Source organism: Sarcophilus harrisii, chromosome 1 (assembly GCF_902635505.1).
Source record: "Sarcophilus harrisii chromosome 1, mSarHar1.11, whole genome shotgun sequence".
In the NCBI taxonomy this organism is placed as follows: domain Eukaryota; kingdom Metazoa; phylum Chordata; class Mammalia; order Dasyuromorphia; family Dasyuridae; genus Sarcophilus; species Sarcophilus harrisii.
This window is the reverse complement of record NC_045426.1, coordinates 90,802,012-90,820,795: the sequence shown is the minus strand read 5'-3', so window position 1 is coordinate 90,820,795 and position 18,784 is coordinate 90,802,012. Positions and strand designations below refer to the sequence as shown.

Here is an 18,784-nt window from a genome sequence, read left to right as displayed (position 1 = left end):
TTGATAGCTCTTTAGGCAATGTAAGGAACAGACATTTTTAGTGGCTGAAAAAAAGCTTTTAAAGGGGAATTGGAAAGCAAGAGTGGTTTTCACCGAGTGGCATGGTTGAGAAGTTGCAGTTGCTGACTTGCTTCTCAGGTGACAATACAGTTAGTTATTATGCCCATACTGGAAGGTTTTCTGGCTAGCTGGTAATTTTCCAGACCTTTTATTCTCTGAGTTACTAGTCTTTTTCTCGTACGTATTTTGTGTCTACTTTGTATTTAATTTTCATAGCCTATAGTTTTTCTGCAGTGAGTGTAAGGACTATCTTTCTGCTCCTTTCTGCTCCTTGAGTGTAAGGACTATCTTTTTCTTTGTGTCTCTAGATTCTAGCACTGGTTCGAGAGGAAGAATACTAAGCAAGGAACACAGACTCTCCATTTCAAACACCCATGTACACTGGCAATCTTAGTATTGCCCTGAACGTCCTAGAAGTTGCCAAACCCACAAACTGGTATATCATGATTTTGAGCCAGGGCACTGGTTCAGCAAGAATTTTACAATAGGTGAAAATACTATGCTTTGATCCACATTGAGTTTCCATAATTCAGTTCATTGTAAAATTCCTCTCGAACCAGTGCTGGAATCTGGAGATATTTTTGAAATGCAAAGCCTCAGTTATTGACTGTTTTGAAAAAAATATTCATTGACATTTAAAAAAAGACATCTATATTTTCCACTGTATCCCTTGCTCTATCCCCTCCTTCTTTTAGAACCAATGGGCAAAGTAAAAATAAAAAGAATCTGCTTGTCACCTCTTCAAAAAAAACTCCAAAATGAAAACTCCTAGGGACATCAGAGGGTCCAGGTCAAAGAAAATACTGCCAGATTGAAAGAATTCAGGTATCAAAGAGCCATAGTTAGGAACATATGATTAAGCAGCCACCATTATGAAGAAGCAGACATCAAGGAATATGATATTATATAAAGCAAAGGCATACATAGGCTTACAGTCAAGAATAAATTACCTAGCAAAATTGAGTATAACTACCGGGGAAGGGAGATGGTGGTGAATGAACTTTAGAATTTAATAAAATAGAGGATTGTAAGCATTCCTATGATAAGAGCTGTCAGAAATTTGAAGTTTGAACATGGGAATGAAGAGAAATGCAAAGTAAACTTGAGTGAACAATCACAAAGAACTAAACAAAGATAAACTATATTTTAAAAAGGGAAATGATAGATGAAGCCTCTCAGAATTGTTATCATCAGGAGAAACAGTGAATCTAATTAGACAATGTTGGGGAGTGAATTTGTCATGTCCTGATTAAATTTAAAAGAATGCAAATCAAGGAATACACTTAGGAGGGGTAAAGGAGTGGAAGTATTGGGATAATTATCTCACGTAATCAGGATGTTTAAGTAAACATATTAGACAAACAGTTGAAGTATGAGCTACTTGCCACCTCACTTTCATTGAATTGGTTAAAGGAAGGAATGATACCTACATATACACAGAGTTGGGCAAAATACATTTCACTCAGTAAGAAGTAGAAAAGAAAGAGGAGAAGGAGAACTTAAAGGGAGAATAGATTAAAGGAAGGATTAGACCTTAGCAAAACAAACTCTATTTTAAGGATGTACACAAATATTTATAATTTTTTGAGGTGGCAAAAAAGGGGTTTTTGAGAGAGTGTCAAGTAAATTGATGGTTGAACCTGTTGTGGTATATAAAAGTAATGGGATATTATGGAACTGATGCAAAGTGAACAGGACCAAAATAATTTATTCCGTGACAAGTGATTTTTAAAAGATATAGAAACTCTGATCAGCATAATGACCAACCATGATTTCTAGAGAGAACTAATTAGTGATGAAATGTGATGATCTTAAGAAAGAATGCAAAGAGAAGAGGAAAAAACTAAGAAAGGGGCTAAGAGTGAGGAAGTATGGGGAAAATCATCTCATAATCAAGTTATACAAGTAAACATCAATACAAACTAAAAGGAGGGGGACTCACACTTCAACCTCATTCTTCTGTGGTTTAAGGAAGAAAGAATACATGTACACACACATTCTGATAAAGAGGTAGCTTACATAATTAGACTTTGCCAGGGGCAGGAGGAAATAGGACTAGATCATGCAGAAATTTTTGTTATAGGGATTTTATTTTATTTTTTTCATTCTCAATTTGTAGTGAGTAAATGGAGTGGGAAGAAGGGAAGATAAATTTTTGCTGATTGCAAAAAAAAAAATGTGATTTTAAAAAACTGATCTAATACAAATATGGAAATATATTTAGAACTGCATATATTTAACCTATATTGGATTACTTGATGTCTAGGGGAAGGAGGAGGGAAGAAAAAATTTGGAACACAAGATTTTGTAAGGGTAAATGTTGAAAACTGTCTTTACATATATTTTGAAAAATAAAAAAACTTATAAAAAAATAAAAAGTGATCCAATAGAACTCTGTAGTGATAGGATATGTAGAATAAGTAACCACTAGATTGGTTTATTTATCTGCAGTCCTCTTTATTTTCTTAGAAATATACCTTTGCTGGGATTTTCAATATCCTCATTTTGGAAGAGCAAAGTATTGGAGGATAAACTTGACAAATTTGTAATCTATTATCTTGTCTCTTCTTGAATTAAATGTTAACCCAAGGATAAGTATTATTTGGATTTTGGTCTGAAAAATGAAGATGAAAAAATGAAGGTTGAAAAGATTTTGCCCTTTGTTAATATGAGTGCTTTTTTAGTGTTTTGTTTTTTTTTAAGCTAATTGATTGATACCGGGATCTATACTATTTCTGTCTGCCTCTTTTTAAGTTAAAAATCTTAAATGGCTAACATTTGTTATTGCAATTTTGGAGTTAGACTCCAAGTGAGCACTTTTTTATTTAAACAAAAACTGGTCAAGAAAGTTTCTTGATATTAGTGTAAAACTATCCTAGTTAAATAAAATAGGAAGAGCTGCCCTTATACATTAGACTCTATAAAGACCAGGGACATTTTGGAACCCCTTTCCTTCAGTCCTGGCCATTTCTCCCTAGTCTTTTCAAGGATAACTTCTACTCTAAACCCACGGTAGAGGAAAATCTGCACCCATTTTAGCCTTTCTTTTCAGTCAAGTGGTAGTAGTGCCTGAGGGTATAAACTGCCATTATTGCAGACTTTTTGGGTTCTAGGTATTATGAGTGGCAATAGTCTGTCAGTGAAAGAGAACCTAGAGTTGGATCTCAGGCCTGGATCTGCATGCAGCTATATGGCATGAGCTTCACTTTGCTCTAAAATGAGGAGGTTGGACTTAGGATATTTTAAAGATTTTTTCCAGTCTTACATCCTGTGATTTGAATGTTGAGGCTTTTCTTTCGGCTGTTCTGGACAGGAATTTAGTTGAAGCTAAAGCAGCTTGAGAAAAGACCAACTTTTTAGAAAGCCTAATAACCCTTTTACCTGTTTGTGTTCCCTAGTTATCCATTACTGAAGCTTCCCTTGCCTGGAACAGGACCTGTGGAATATACTACTGCTGTGAAGGATTATTCACCACCACCATCAGACCCAGATCATGAACAAAGAGATCAGAGCGAACAGCCAGACTGGGTAGGTCTCTGATTTATAGAGGAGAAGACTGAATGAATGATTGGGAATAGGGTAAAGTAGCTATCATATATTTGATCTTTGTTACTAAAATCCTTAGTGATGCCCTAAAATATAAAGCTAGCTGTTTTGGAGTTAATTAATTAGAATGTCCATGTATGCTATAGGAAAACCTACTGAGAGAAAATATCAAACTTCCTTGGTTAGTTTTTGTTTAAAAACTATTTGTATATTCAGTGTTTAATAAAGCTAACTAATTTGATATCAAATTTATGACTGTCAAATTGAATTTTTATATTGTTCTTTATTAAATTTCTTTGTGACTTGAGACTGATTTCATTAGCATAGGGAATTTAGGTGAGGGAACTCTTTCCTCCTCCCATTGCAGATCAACAACTGCCCTGTAATTTTATTCTCTTCAGTTGCTTGAAGCATTAAGAGATTAAATCATTTGTCTCAGGGTCACACAGCCATTATGTGTGAAAGCTGAAACTTGAACCTGACTCTGATGGCATATGCCTTTATGATAGGCAGTAGTTAATGTAATACTGGAATCCTTCCTGTGGTGCATGTGACAAGTAGCAATCCATCTGCCTGAAGGCCTCCAAGAAGGGGGATCTCTCAGGGCTTTTGAGTACCCAAAAGCACACTTTGGTTACCTGTTTTTTGCTTAAATTGGCCTCTTGGCAACTTCTACCAGTTTTGCTCCCTGGAGCTAGACAGAACAAATCTAATGCTTTTTCTCTGTGACAGCCCTTCAGATACCTGACAAAAGCTATCATGTTTCTCCTGACTCTTTCTTTTTCCATGTCAAGCATATTTATTTCCATTAACTTCTTCTCATATAACCAAGACACCATTCTGGTCATTATTCTCTGAATCCTCTCTTAACTTATCAATATCATTCTTAAACATTGGTGTCCGGAATTGAGATACTTGAGATAAGTTCTGATGACAACAAAGTATAGTGGAAAAATGACCTCACTCCTAGAAACTATGCCTGTCAGCGTAAACCAAAATGGTATCCAAATATAAGACTTCACCCTGTTGGTTTTGTAGAGTCAGCTTAATGTTCTAGTCTGTTAAGATTTTTCTGGATTCTATACACTGTAATATTCTGAGGCCCTTAAATAATGTTTAGTATACGCATATATTTTTAAGACCTCATTGTTCCTCTCTAAAAGTTGCATAGATCTAACAAAAATAAATAAGGAAAAATTTGGAACTGGAAAGATTTGGAGAGTGTAGACTTGAAGGACTTATAGTGTATTTTAAATATGTTACAGAGTATTCTTTTCATATATAGAAAATAGCTTTATAAAAATAAACCATTTAGTTTTGATTTTGTTATTGTCCTTGACATTTACATAATTATCATTACACTTACTGTTTTCTGGTTTTAGTTATTTCATATAGTATGTATTTCTTTGTATTTAGGAGGATAATATTCCATTACATTTTTGTATCACAGTTTGTATAGTCATCTCAGTCAGTAGGCATCTTTGTTTCTAGTTCTTTGCCATCACTAAAAAGTGATGGTATAAATTTTTTGATGTGTCAGAGATTTTTCTCTTTTACCTTTATGGGTTGTATTTCTAGGAGAAGAATTATTGGATCAGAGATTTTTGCTCTTTTCACTATCTTTTTACCTACCTTTTAATTGCAAATGCACTTCCTAAAAGTTTGGATTGAGAGTTCTAGAAACAATGTATTAGTATGGTCATCTTCCTACAAACTTTCCAATATTGACTTTTAAAATATTTTATCATTCTGGCTAATTTTCTGGGTGTAAGATAAAATCTTAAAGTTGTAGCAATTTGCATTTCTTTGGTTATGAATTATTTGAAGCATTCTTTCATTTTGTTTGCAATTTTTTGAAATCTGTCCATATTCTTTGATCACTTTTATCTACTTGGAATACCTTTTAGTCTTGTATTTATATTGTTTATATCTTGACTATTGGCCTCTTATCAGAGATAGTTCATAGAAATATTTTCCCCCCAGTTTACTACTTTCCTTTTTATCCTACTTGCATTGATTTTGTTCATATAAGACCTTTTAAATTCCTCATAATCAAAATTATCTTTTTTTCTTTTCTAATCACCTTTATCCATTGTTTGATTGAATTCACTCCCTACTCATAACTATGAAAAATTCATGATCTGCTTCTCAACTCTTTTTGGGGGGATGGGGGGAAGGCAGCACACAAATTTTACTTTTATTGTTGTAAACATTTATTCTCTCTCCCACTACCCTTTCCCTCTCAATAAAAGAGTCGAGTCTCATAGCAAATTAATAGAAGCCAGCAAAACAATTTCCCACATTGGCTGTGTCCAGAAAAGATATGTCTTATGTGGTAATTAATCTCTGACGTGATGTAAATATCATGGTTCTTCTTTAGCTCTCTAGACTTAAGTTTCATCATTTTGGGGGGATGGGGAGAGGGGTTTGAGGCAATTGGGATTAAGTGACTTGCCCAGGATCAAACAGCTAGTAAGTGTGTTGTTAAGTGTCTGAAGCCAGATTTAAACTCGGGTCCTCCTGACTTTAGGGCTAGTGCTATCTGTATCCATTGTACTATCCAGCTGTTTCTCATCATCTCATTAATTAGAGTTCTAAGACCTTTCAGAGATGTTTTTACTTATTATATTGTCATTATAATAAGTTGATGTCCTGGTTCTGTTCACCTTATTCTGCAGCAATTTATAGAGGTTTTTATAATTCCTTGTGATGAAACTTTTTTTATTTCATAATGTGTAATGCTATTCCATAATTTATTTAGCCATTCCTCAGTAAATGGATACTTCCCTCATCTCTAGCTTTTGGATACTATAGAAAGAGCTGCTGTACATATTTAACCCAGTTAGTAAACCTCTATATACCCTCAAAGAAATGAGAGAAAAAGGGAAAGGACCTATATATATATATTTATAGTAGCTCTTTCCATATTGCTAATTATGTTTATTATTTTCCTAATATTAAACCTAAAATTAAACCTAATATTAAATATTTTATTTAAAATTTGTGCACTATGGAACTATGTCCCCAAAATTACTAAACATAGTTCCATAGCACACAAATTTTAAATAAAATTCTAACATGAACTTAAAGTGATAAATCCAAAAAATTATTTAGTATAAACAATTTGGATTTATACTAAAGATATAAATATGGTTTAACATCAAGAAAATAATAGTCACATTAAAAACAATCCCACTCTCTCCTAAAGCACATGAACAGATGTTGAAAAAGTCTTTGATAAAGTTCAGCACTAAAAACCCTACAAAATGGAGTAATCCTTCCATAATCCTGACTCCCAAGGGAGACCAAAGTTGGAGGATTACCTGAGCCCAGGAGTTCTGAGCTACAGTAAGACTGAAGTGCCTTTCAAAGTGCCATTCAAAGAATGGCATAATTGATGAATCCCAGGAGTATACTGCCACCAGACTGAATAAGGAGGAGGGAGACCAGTTTGATTTGGAAGAATGGAGTGGGTTAAAGCTTCAGTACTGATTGGGGTTAGGCCTTCTCACATCCTAGTATATTATAAAGTATTAGTGTATTTTCATAGTTTTACATAATACTTGGTAATATTGAGTTGATTTGGTTTTCCATTTGCTTATCTGATATGTTCTGTCTTATATTAGTCTATTTCTTAACTCTGCCAATTATGCTATGATATGATATGATGAAGCTTTCTTTGGGTATTTCCTCTTATATCAGTCTATGAGATTTCTGAATTTCCTTTAGCACTTGTCTGGATCATTGATTTGTGTATTTAATAATTACATCACCTTGTCTTGTTTATCTTACTGTACTGTGTGTGTCTTTTTTCCTCAGCTAACTTGTAAAAAACTCTTAAAAGAAAGGATCATTTAAAAAAAAAAAATTGCCTTTTATCTTCAGTAGCCACTCAATAAAATTTGTTAGATTTTATTTAACTCTATGTGACTCCTTGATATACTGAATTCATGTCTTTCTCCCTTCTCTATGTCCTTGGCAGTATGTGGGAGCTCCAGTGGCCTATATCCAGCAAATATTTGTGAAATCCACTGTTTCTCCCTGGCATAAGAATTTGCTGGCAGTGGATGTGTTCCGTTCACCTCTGTCCCAGGTATTCCAGCTGGTAGAAGAGATCCGAAACCATGTGCTGAGAGACAGGTATTCTAAAACATTTGAGGTCTGGGTCTTTTAGCCGTATGTTTGCTAAAATTGTTTCTTGCCCATATTTAAGCTTGAGTGTTTTCTCCGATTATAATTAAGTCAATTTAGTAGAAACAAAAAGAATATTAACCTTATAAAATTGCTTGCCTGTTCATAGATTGTTTTCCTTTGAATTCTTGTAGTTCTTAATGGGATATGGTATCAGCTGCATTTTGATTCTATGTCTGCTCACTCTGATTTTGATGTAGGAGACTCGCAAGTGGTTTGTTCTTCTCTTTGGGAGACATAAAGCTATTGGAACAATCCATTTGGAATCTTTCTAGAATAGTAGTTTCAAACTCAAATAGAAATAAACCTCAACTTAATTTTATCTGTGTTGCATTGTATTTTTATTTATTTTGTTAAACATATACTAGCTACATTTTAACCTGACTCTTTTGCTTTGATGGTCTTAAATTTGACATCCCTGCTAAAGACTAATAGTTGTTCAGAACTTGTATTTTTTCTGTTGTGATTTGAAGATTATATCCTCCTTTAAGGGTCTTATTGTGTGCAATGTGTTCTATATAGTACTTGTGAGTCATGAGAAGACCTAAAAATTGATAAATTATTGAATCTATGGATTAAAGATGTGATAAGGATGATACTGTACTATGAAACCCCACCACAGATCTCAGGAACTTTTTCTGTCAGTTATATTAAATATTCTTTTTCATAGACTAATTTTCTCTGCTTCTAGGCTATACTGGTTTCCTTAAGTGTGGAAGTTTTTCATTTTTTAATTATTCATTTGATTTTTTTATCATTCAGTGTTTAGCCAGACATTTCAGGGATCAGAACTGGCTAAAACTTTTTACTACAACCTCCTACTAGATTGTTTTACTTGCTAACCTAAATAGATGTTCAAGACCCATAAAGTCTTGTTGCTCCAGAGGACATACAGCATTATTTTTCTGTGAAAGAAAATTCAATTAGTTTCTTAATATATTATTTAGTTAAAATATCCATTTTTTAGGTGGAACAAGCCACACTAGTAAGTTATGAGTACATGCAGTTTTTTTTTTTGTTTTTGTTTTTGACAAAATGCATTTAGAGTTTCCCATCTCTAGTCATAGTATCATAGCTATTAGAGCTGAAAGGGATCTAAGAACTTATTTAATCCAACTCCCCACTTTTATAATGAGGAAACAGAGTTGGAGAAAGGAAATGATTTACTAAGTCTCAGGTAGTAAACAGAAACAGGATTCATAAGATTATGTCATTTTTATTTGGAAAAGACTTTGGGATATCATCTTGTTTAACCTCATCTTACAGATAAAGAAACTAATAACCAGAATGGAGTTTTAAATTGGGTAAAGTTCCATAGAATTATAGTAGAATCAAGAGTTGAGCACGAGTTCTTTTACTTCAGATCCAGCGCATTTTCCACTTCATCATGCTGCCTCTGTCTTTGGGTCTTTTGTCTCCAATTTTTGCCTTTGTTTTAAATTTTTTTTTAACTAGTTGCACTATGTTGTTAATTCTATGACTTACCTACATTTACTTCTCTACAAGTAGGTCCAAGATGGGGTTAGGGGATGCCCTTTAATGTTAGCTTAGAATGTAAGCACCATGAACAAAATACAGTCTCTGCTGTCATTTTTGTATATTATATAATGTCTTGTGTGTCATAAACTTTTATAGATATTTATTTAATTAGATTTTTTTCTCCTTGGAATTATGCCTTTTCCTTATACCCAGTGGGAAAGAGAAGGCCAGATTGTTGAGTTGGCAATAGCACATTTTGGACCTTTGAAGCATTGCAAGGTTCTGAGCTTAAACTTATTAGGTTTAGTGCCTTGGCAAACAGTCTCCTATATAATTAGGGATTCAAGACAGGTTTATTTTGTATTCTTTATTAATTTTCTGTTTCTCCTTTCACTCTAGATGGGCCTTAATGGCTCCTAAAGAAGTACTCTAAGGGCAGCTAGGTGGTGCAGTGGACAGCATCAATCTTGAAGTCAGGAGGACTTGAGTTAAAACCCAGCATTAGACAGTTAATACTTACTAGCTGTGTGACCCTGGGCAAGTCACTTAACCCCAATTGCCTCACATAGAAGAGAAAAATACTTTATAGTTTGGGAAACATTAGCTTACTATTTCATGTTCTATTAATTAATTTTCCCATTCTCTAGCTATATTGGAATTGGGAAGAACAATATAGATTCTGCCATTTGGAACCCAATGAAATTTGATAGATGTGATATCTCTGGTCTATAATGGTAGAGGACAATGGCTTGTCTTATACTTTCTCCGTGGGTAGCTCTGGGACCAAGAGCCTGGAAGAAGTATGCCTGCAAGTGACTGATCTCCTGCCAGGTCTGAAGAAACTTAGGAATTTGCTTCCTGAGCATGGCTGCCTCCTGTTGTCACCTGGAAACTTCTGGCAAAATGATCAGGAGCGCTTCAATGCTGACCCTGATATTATCAAAACCATTTATCAGCATGAACCAAAGACCCTCCAGACTTCCGCAACCCTCAAAGGTACACGTAGCCTTTGCCTTGCCCTGCTTTTGTTCTTGGGCTTCATGTAGCCTTTAGAATGGATGGGGTCATATTTTTTTGTCTGAGAACAAAGAGTTCAGATTTGCTGTGAGATGCCTAGATGTTGATCCTTGGTGACTTGTTTACTTTTCTGTTTGTGTCTGTAGACTTATTGTTCGGGGTACCAGGAAAATATAGTGGGGTAAACCTATACACTAGGAAGAGGATGGTGTCTTATACCATTACCCTGGTCTTTCAGCATTACCATTCCAGGTAAGTCCTACAGTGTTTGGGATCAGAGAGGTCAATCAAGGATTAACAGGACTATTTTTCAAGTAGATAGCCACCTGCATATGGTGTCATATCCTCCTCCTTTTCTGTTACTGAGCCTGAAATTTTATGTTATAGATGGTACGAATGATTTATTGTTTTGAGTTTTGAAGGTTTTTTTCAGTTTTAAAGAGCTCCCTATATATAATACCAGATAGTCTTGGGAAGGGTAATGCTAAGGTCTTATTTGCTAATAGTTTAGTGGAGATTGATTAAAGAATTAGTTATAAATAAGGCCTAGACAATTACATGGGGTTGAAGAGGGTGAGGAAAAGGGGACCTAGAAGTGGAGGAGGGAGATATTGGAAACAAACTTGGCTTATTACACAGTTTTTAAGTGGGACCAGAATTCAGAATTACTATCTCTCCCTAATAAAAACAGGCCCTCACTGCACCTCTCCTCCCAAAGGCTCCCTTTGGGCAGAAGGGAACAACTGTCTCCTATTCTTTCTCCTCCCATCTCTATGACTAGATATCTGAATAGTCTTCGGGCTCGCCTGAAGCTGTTGTACCCTAGCCCCAACTGTAGTCTTCAGGAGGAGAATCTGGTGCACGTACATTTCAAGGAAGAAATTGGCATTGCGGAGCTCATTCCCCTCGTCACCACCTACATCATCCTCTTTGCCTACATTTACTTCTCTACAAGTAGGTCCGAGATGGAGTTAGGGGATGCCCTTTAATGTTAATTGGGAATATTTCTCAACCCACTTCTCAGGCACTGTACAGATAGATGGTGTAGAAAAAATTATGTTTGCCCATCTTTAGGTAAGTCACCACCTCTTTGGAACTCATATTTTTCTATAGTAGAGGGAAGGGGGCTGTTCTAGGAGCATAGTATCCTTGCCATTTTTGTCATTTTATGGTCTTTGATGGTTCTGTGGGACAGAGGTGGCTCTAAGCAACTGTATTCTGGGATTTATGTGGGCAGAATTGCTTCTCTGGAGAAGTCTCTTCTGTAGTATAGCATTCTGAGTTCACATGTAAAAATTGCTTAACCTTTTTATTCACCTGATTAGTAAATTGATTTTACCTGTGTCTCCTTGGGTTCTTTCTCTATATTAAAGTACTTGGGGAATCTTAGCTAGTCACATGAAAGAGGAACACAGTAGATAGAATGGAGAAGAGATAGAAAATTTTGGGTCTTCCCTTTTAAGATGAGGGGACATCTCTCCCTGTATGCTCTCCTTTTTAGGAAAGATAGATATGGTGAAGTCAAAATGGGGATTGGCACTGGCAGCAGTGGTGACTGTTCTTAGCTCTCTGCTAATGTCTGTGGGACTTTGTACACTTTTTGGCCTGACACCAACTCTTAATGGCGGGTAAGTTCCATGGCCTAGTTTGGCCACCTTAACCTGAAATGGTGCAGTAATTACCTTACTGTCTGCCTTGCTTCCTTTGATGCTTTTGTTATTGCTTTAAGTTATATTTTGTAACATATGAGGCTGAATTTTTTTCTCAAAAATAAAAGATACTTGATTTAGCTATGTGCTTTTACTCTTAATTTTTAAATCATTTAAAAATTGTAACCTATAAAGCAGATAATATAAGAGCAAGTTTTTTTTTTTTTTTTTTTTTTTTTTTTTTTTTTAAGAAAATAAATGCCTGGTTATAATATATTAGCTTTTCCTCACTAATCTTTAACCTTTCTTTTATCAACTTACCTTGAATCTTATTTTGTAATTGAAAACCCTTCCCATTGGTTTGTCCTAAAACTTCAGGCTTATTTAGTGTCAGAACATCGTAGTATGCTTCTTGCTTAAAAGGTAGTAGTATTAGTCTTTTCACTCAGTGTCTCAACTTTTCAGGCTTATCTCTGCAAAATTCCTACATTTTATTTTTTCCCTCCAGTTCCCTTTGCTCAGCTTGTGTTTCCTTTCTCTAAGTGTGACTGAAAAGAGAACTATAAAGATATAGTGATATATGTGTGTTACACACACACACACACACACACAGCAAAGGACTGAAACCTAAACTCTGTAGCCTCTTAAATAACACATTTTACTAACCAGAAAGAATTTTCTTTTTGATCTCATTCTTAGTTTCTTTTTTCTCTTTACCTTGCTTGGAAAGGCAGTGTGTTTTGATAGAAAGATTGGGTTGCTCTGATGTACTTCATTCATCTAGGAAAATCTTAGTTTCTTCATGATATCTTCAGCATTGTTGTGAAGATCAAATGGAAATGATGCTTGGCCAATTTTTTTTTAAGTTCTATAAATGCCAGGTGATTGTATTAGTTCTGTGACTCATTCAGGGTTTTTATTTAGGCATAATTTACTTTTTCAGAAAATATAGGGGTCCTCATTATCCACGTCTCTAAGGTTTCAGTTTTGTTTTAGACTGGATCTGTAATTCCATTGGTATAGAGAGCATAAATTAAGGAAACTCCTTCTACTAATGCAAATCAAGTTAATAAGCACTTAGTAGTATAATAAGCCTATCTTTAGAATGAGATTTGGAACAGTAGCTGGATATTGTTGTTATCTCAGGTTTGAGTGACAGGAATGTATTTATTGTTATTCGCTATAGTTGTTCATTTTATTTCAAGGCAGTAGGGATTCATTCTTTGATGGTGTTTTTTTCTTCCCCCAGAGAGATTTTCCCCTATCTGGTGGTGGTAATTGGATTGGAGAATGTGCTGGTTCTCACAAAGTCAGTTGTGTCAACACCAGTAGATCTTGAAGTGAAGCTGCGGATTGCCCAAGGTAACAATGTTGAAGAGGAAGGTTGTATATTTTTGAACTGTGGGAAAGAATCTGTAACTTGATGAAGTCCCAGAATGAGGAAGGGAAAAGACTGGTGGTGAAGAGAATTGGGTTTACCTTCATACACATTTGCTGCATACACAATTGCTATATTCTGGGAGAAGCACTCAGACATCATAAACTGCACTCTTTGCCCTTTCTTCTCTGGCAGATCTATTAACTTTACTGAGAACCACAAGCAGTACTTCCAGAGGGGCTGTGGTCTATGTGGCATGGAAATGGTGGGTGGTCAGGTTAGATTTCTAACTCTTGATCCACAGAACAGCTTCCATTCTGAAAACTGAATTCTCTCTGGGATATCAACATAATCTAATGATGGGACTCTTCCTCTTATCTTTCTCTGACAAATTGTACCCAGAATCTCAGTTTAGCTTTTTCTAGTTTGTAATCTGGCCCATAGGAAAGCTACTACTGATTTATTAAGAACAGTGGGCAATATAGTGGTGAGAAGAGAGGAAAAATCCAGTCGGCAAGCCTTGTTAAGTATCTAGACTGTGCCATGTGCTAGAGATGCTGAGAAAGTTAGGGATTCTAAAAAATGATGGTGAGAGGGGATTGTGCGTTTTAGGCATGGAAAAACAGGAGATGGAGGTTTATGTCTGAGAATCAGTAAGGAGGATTGTTTAGAAGAGAAATGGAGTCAGAATCTGTAGAGCTCATAAAAACAGGAATTTATATTGGGACCCAAAGGCAATAAGGGAGACACTGGAACTTTTTGAGCAGTCATTCAAAAAGCATTTGCTAAGTGCTTAATATGTACCAGGCATCATGCTAAGCATTAAGGATATAAAGTAAGAAAAAAGCAGTTCTAACTCTCAAGGAACTTATGTTCTAATGGGAGAAGCTGCATGTAAATAAAATCTCAGAAAGAAAGGCACTGGAGTTGGTAGGTCTCAGAAAGGCCTTCTGCAAAAAAAATGGAATGTGAGCTTTGATTTCTAGCCCAGGCAGCTCACTCTTGATTAAAGTTTTACAGTGGGAATTTGCAGGTTTAGAAGCCTTTTCTAACAACTTCTCACCCTCCTTTCCACCCCATAAGTAGAAGACATTCTTCCCTATAGTTTCCAGCTTTCTAAACCCTTTTCCTTGCCATGTCTACTAAATGGATGTCAGTTAGTTGGTTAGGTATGGAAACATCAAGAGTGATGGGAATAGGGCAGTGTTTGTAATGGGTCTTTCACATTTAGAGAGCTGTGAAATTTAGGGCAAATTCTTTAACATGAGCCTCAGTCTCCCCAACTGTGAGACGTATCTGCTTGAATTTGTTTTCCAGAGTTCTTTTGAGAACCAAATGGTAAATTTTATTTTAAAGTGCTTTGAAAAATCAAGTGCTGGCTACAGGAATGACAGGAAATAAGGGTGGAACTAAGGTACACAAAATGATGTGATCAGGGCACAGTGACAGTGAGACCTTGTGGCCCTCCCATCCCCCACTCCATTCTATTTCACTGCACCATATGTGATTGTCTCTAGGCTTAAGCAACGAGAGTTGGTCCATTATGAAGAACATGGCCACAGAACTGGGCATCATTCTCATTGGATATTTCACCCTGGTTCCCGCTATTCAGGTAGGGGCTTGTGTTTGCCCTCGCCCCCTGGCTCCAGGAAAGTAGCACAGCCTTTGGTCATTTCCACCTCAAGCATTGAGCCTATTGGGAGAGTTCCCACTCTTTCCTCTTCTTAACTCTGTGTGAGGTTACTTGGAGAGGAGTTAGAACTTGGTGGTGCAGGCTCGCCTTATCAAGATAGTCCTTGTTTGAATTATGACATTGAGTTTTGAAAGCTGGGTAGTCCAAAAGCGGCTTGGTTGCTTGAGGCCTGTGTTAGCCTAGCCTGTCTTTTGTACCCATAAGGAGAAACAGAGCTACTTTTTTCAAGGAAAACTTCACTTTGAACTTTTTTTGTATCCCCCATTGCTTGGCAGAGTGTCTGATACATATAGGTACTTAATAAATGTTTATTGATTTATTGAACTGAAGATCTGAAGGTAGGAGATTGGGGGATAAAACAGATTTAGAGAGTTTGGAGGATAGCTGTAAGACAGAGTGACCCCTAGGCAAGGGTTATCATGACCTGCTAATCACATATTGCTTTATCCTCAGGAGTTTTGTCTCTTTGCCGTGGTGGGCCTTGTCTCTGACTTCTTTCTGCAGATGCTCTTCTTTACCACTGTTCTGTCTATTGACATTCGTCGGATGGAGGTAGGAGAGAGGACTAATTTTTATTCCCCTTACCTTCCCAGCAGGTCAAGGTTCATAGGGTCCATGTAGCTTATCATCTACATTTTGGAATCTTAGAAGATATATAGGCCTGTTGACAGTGGAAAATGTGTGTATATGACTGCTTGGGTATTGGTATTTGCCTAGAGTGGTAAAGATTGAGGGCTGTACCACAAAAAGGAAGCAGATTTTCAACTCGGGTTTCATCTTTACCTGCAGCTAGCTGATCTAAATAAACGATTGCCCCCAGAAGTCTGTCTGCACCCAGCAAAGCCTACGGGACGGGGCCCCCGATATGAGCGGCAGTTGGCCATGCGACCCTCGACACCACACACAATCACCCTACAGACATCATCCTTTAGAAATCTGCGCCTCCCCAAGAGGCTCTGTGTCATCTATTTCTTGGCCCGGACCCGGCTGGCACAGAGACTAATTATGGTATCTCTGCCTGATCTCCCCTCATTCTTCTCCCCATGTCTAAAATATAGCAGCTTCTTCCCTATTTGCTAAAGTATCAGAATCCCTCTGATTTTTTTCCTTTGTAGCGCTCCCTTTGAGGGAGACAAGGTAGGTGACGGCCTCTAGAATGATCATTGCAAAGTGATGTGGTCCTTTAAGGCTGGTTCCATGATCCAGGAAAAGACCAGTGGGGAATTTGGGAAATGGCAACAATGGATTCATTGTTCTCTTATCTATTCTGGTCTAAGATGTCTGTTGTCCCTGAATAAATTGTTAAATACCATAGTTTCTTCTGCTTGCTTTAGACAGAATGAGACTGATTACTAATTATATCAAGCATGTGAAGCTGTTACAGAATTAAGAGAAATAGTGAAGGGAGAAAAGAATTGGTTTGTTAGTGGTATGGGAGATCTCACTTTTAACTAGATGACCATCAGTGAGAGGCTGACCAATTTGACAACAGTTTTGACCTTGAGACTTGGTTCCTAGTTCCTAATTCCATTTTCCTGGAAATGGGGTTTAGTCTAAAAGGAACTACTGTTGTTTGTTCTCTGAAGTAGAAAGGGATTTTAACTTTCTGATCCTCAGCACTGGGATAAGCGCTGATTCTAGGCCACTTTTCAGCGTGGGGGGCACAGAGGGAAAATGTCAAGGGAATTGGAAGCTGGAGAAAATAGTCAAGAAGAAGCCTAGTGAAATCCCATTCTAATATGACTCCGGTCTTGAGCATTTTAGGTGGCATTTGGGGATAGAGATACAGGAGGAGACCAAATGCTTATTGTCAACTTGGGGGGAAAATGGTTAGAAGTCAGATGGCCTTAAAGGTGCAAAGAGGGGAGGGGAGGATGTAGTTCTAGCTTGAACTTCATAATCCATTCAGTTCACATAGTGTATTACTTGAGAGGTGTCCCCTTCCCATCAATCCAACAAAATTCATAGGATGAAAGCCTTGAGACATTAGTGTGAATCTATTGAATCTCTGCTTCTTGCAGGTTGGCACAGTGATCTGGATTGGCATCCTAGTGTATACAGACCCTGCTGGGCTACGCGTTTACTTAACAGCCCAGGTGACAGAGCAGAGCCCTTTGGGAGAGGCAGGACTGCCTCCAATGTCTGTGCCAGGTGGGGTGCTGCCTGCAGGTGATCCCAAGGGTACCTTCTCTATTTTCCCACCGGATGCTTCTAAGCTAGGAGAAAATCAGACACTGCCTTGGGAATCCCCTGAAGTTCAGGAGCCCCAGGACCATCTGGAGGGGGCTCCTCATAGCAGCTTGCTGGACATAGGCCCTGCCCCAGAGGTGACGTGGGGACCAGAAGATGAAGAGCTCTGGAGGAAGCTGTCCTTCCGTCATTGGCCATCACTTTTCAGTTACTACAATATCACTCTAGCTAAGAGGTAGGAAGCAGCAGAGGAGAGTGAGGTGAGTGGGGGAGGTTCTAGCAGCAGGATTAGGAAATTGCTTTGGGACTCTGCTCTCAGAACAGGATGCGTTTCTCTTTTCTTGGTGAGCATTGTTAAATTTCCCAAGAAAAGCACGTGGATTGTAGGAGGCTTGGAAAGAGACGTGGGGGGGAAGTTTGGGATTTTTGCCAAGCCCTCTTGCTCTGAACTGGCTTCTCCATTGCCGCCTTCTGATGCGGGGCAGCTAGCTGTTCTCGGGGGAGATTTGGAAAGCCCTTTACTTTACCTCTTCATCTTTCTTGCTGCCTCATAGGTACATCAGCTTGCTTCCGGTGATTCCTGTCACCCTCCATCTGAACCCACAAGATGTTTGGCACCAACAGGAGGCTCAACATTACTGGCCTCACAAATCCCCAAGCTCCGGGACTGCCCAGGGGGAGGACCAGGGCAAGGCCTTTGAGGGGCTCAGTAAGACCCAGGTCCACGGAGATGTCACTCTCTACAAGTAAGGGCCACTGCCGCACTCTGTGCTGGGGTTTCTTTGGAGCAGAAAGAGGTGGGTGAGAGAGGAAGCCCCTTGGTCATGTGGTCCCACCAGGTCCAGAGTGTGGGCTTTTTTCCCTGCCTTTGCCTGTTCCTGACCACTCGTTTCCCATCCCGTTTCTGCCTCCCTTGCGTTTCTAGGCTGATCTTTAGGATGTGGAGCTCAAATGGCTCGCAGGGGGTGGGTATGGGCTTTCAGTGAAGTCGTCCCACTGAGTGCTGTCCATATGCCCTGTCCCCAGGGTGGCTGCTTTAGGTCTGGCTTCTGGGATCTTGTTGGTGCTTTTGCTCTTCTGCCTCTATCGAATACTCTGCCCCAGGAACTATGGGCAGCACGGGGCCTCCCATGGCCGTCGAAAGCGTGGGGACCTGCCCTGTGATGACTACGGATATTCCCCACCTGAAACCGAGATCATTCCCCTTGTCCTTCGAGGGCATCTCATGGTGAGAATTGAAAGTGAGCTGGTTTGGTTCCTGCAGGGGTTATTTCCTGGGTCCCCTGTCTCTTGCTGCCCCCCCCCTCCACCCCTTCACACAAGGTGAGCCAGGAGAAACCCAGCCCAAGTCAGTGGACACCATGTACCCTCGCCCTTGTGTGAGTTGGATTCTTCTCATTCTCAGGACATCGAGTGCCTAGCAAGTGATGGGATGCTTCTGGTGAGCTGCTGCCTTGTAGGACAGATCCGGGTGTGGGATGCACAGACTGGGGACTGCCTCACCCTGATCCCCAAGCAAGGGTAGGGTTCTTTCTTTTCTCTCCCCTTGCTGGCTCCCAGGCTTATTTTCTTTCTTCAGTT

General features: G+C 38.3%; 1 protein-coding gene across 2 annotated transcripts in view; it reads left to right on the top strand.

The window, feature by feature from the left end:
* SCAP (SREBF chaperone) overlaps nt 1-18,784 on the top strand; it is an 89,690-nt gene that overhangs the window by 67,563 nt on the left and 3,343 nt on the right. For both annotated transcript variants that reach the window (XM_031960782.1, XM_031960772.1), the window contains exons 3-16: nt 3,459-3,588; nt 7,589-7,746; nt 10,052-10,272; nt 10,440-10,545; nt 11,075-11,247; nt 11,795-11,921; nt 13,192-13,304; nt 14,838-14,932; nt 15,467-15,565; nt 15,803-16,021; nt 17,035-17,438; nt 17,758-17,949; nt 18,230-18,431; nt 18,609-18,724. In XM_031960782.1, the coding sequence (XP_031816642.1) occupies nt 3,459-3,588; nt 7,589-7,746; nt 10,052-10,272; nt 10,440-10,545; nt 11,075-11,247; nt 11,795-11,921; nt 13,192-13,304; nt 14,838-14,932; nt 15,467-15,565; nt 15,803-16,021; nt 17,035-17,438; nt 17,758-17,949; nt 18,230-18,431; nt 18,609-18,724 (2,355 nt within the window). The remainder of the gene's footprint in view (nt 1-3,458; nt 3,589-7,588; nt 7,747-10,051; nt 10,273-10,439; nt 10,546-11,074; nt 11,248-11,794; nt 11,922-13,191; nt 13,305-14,837; nt 14,933-15,466; nt 15,566-15,802; nt 16,022-17,034; nt 17,439-17,757; nt 17,950-18,229; nt 18,432-18,608; nt 18,725-18,784) is intronic.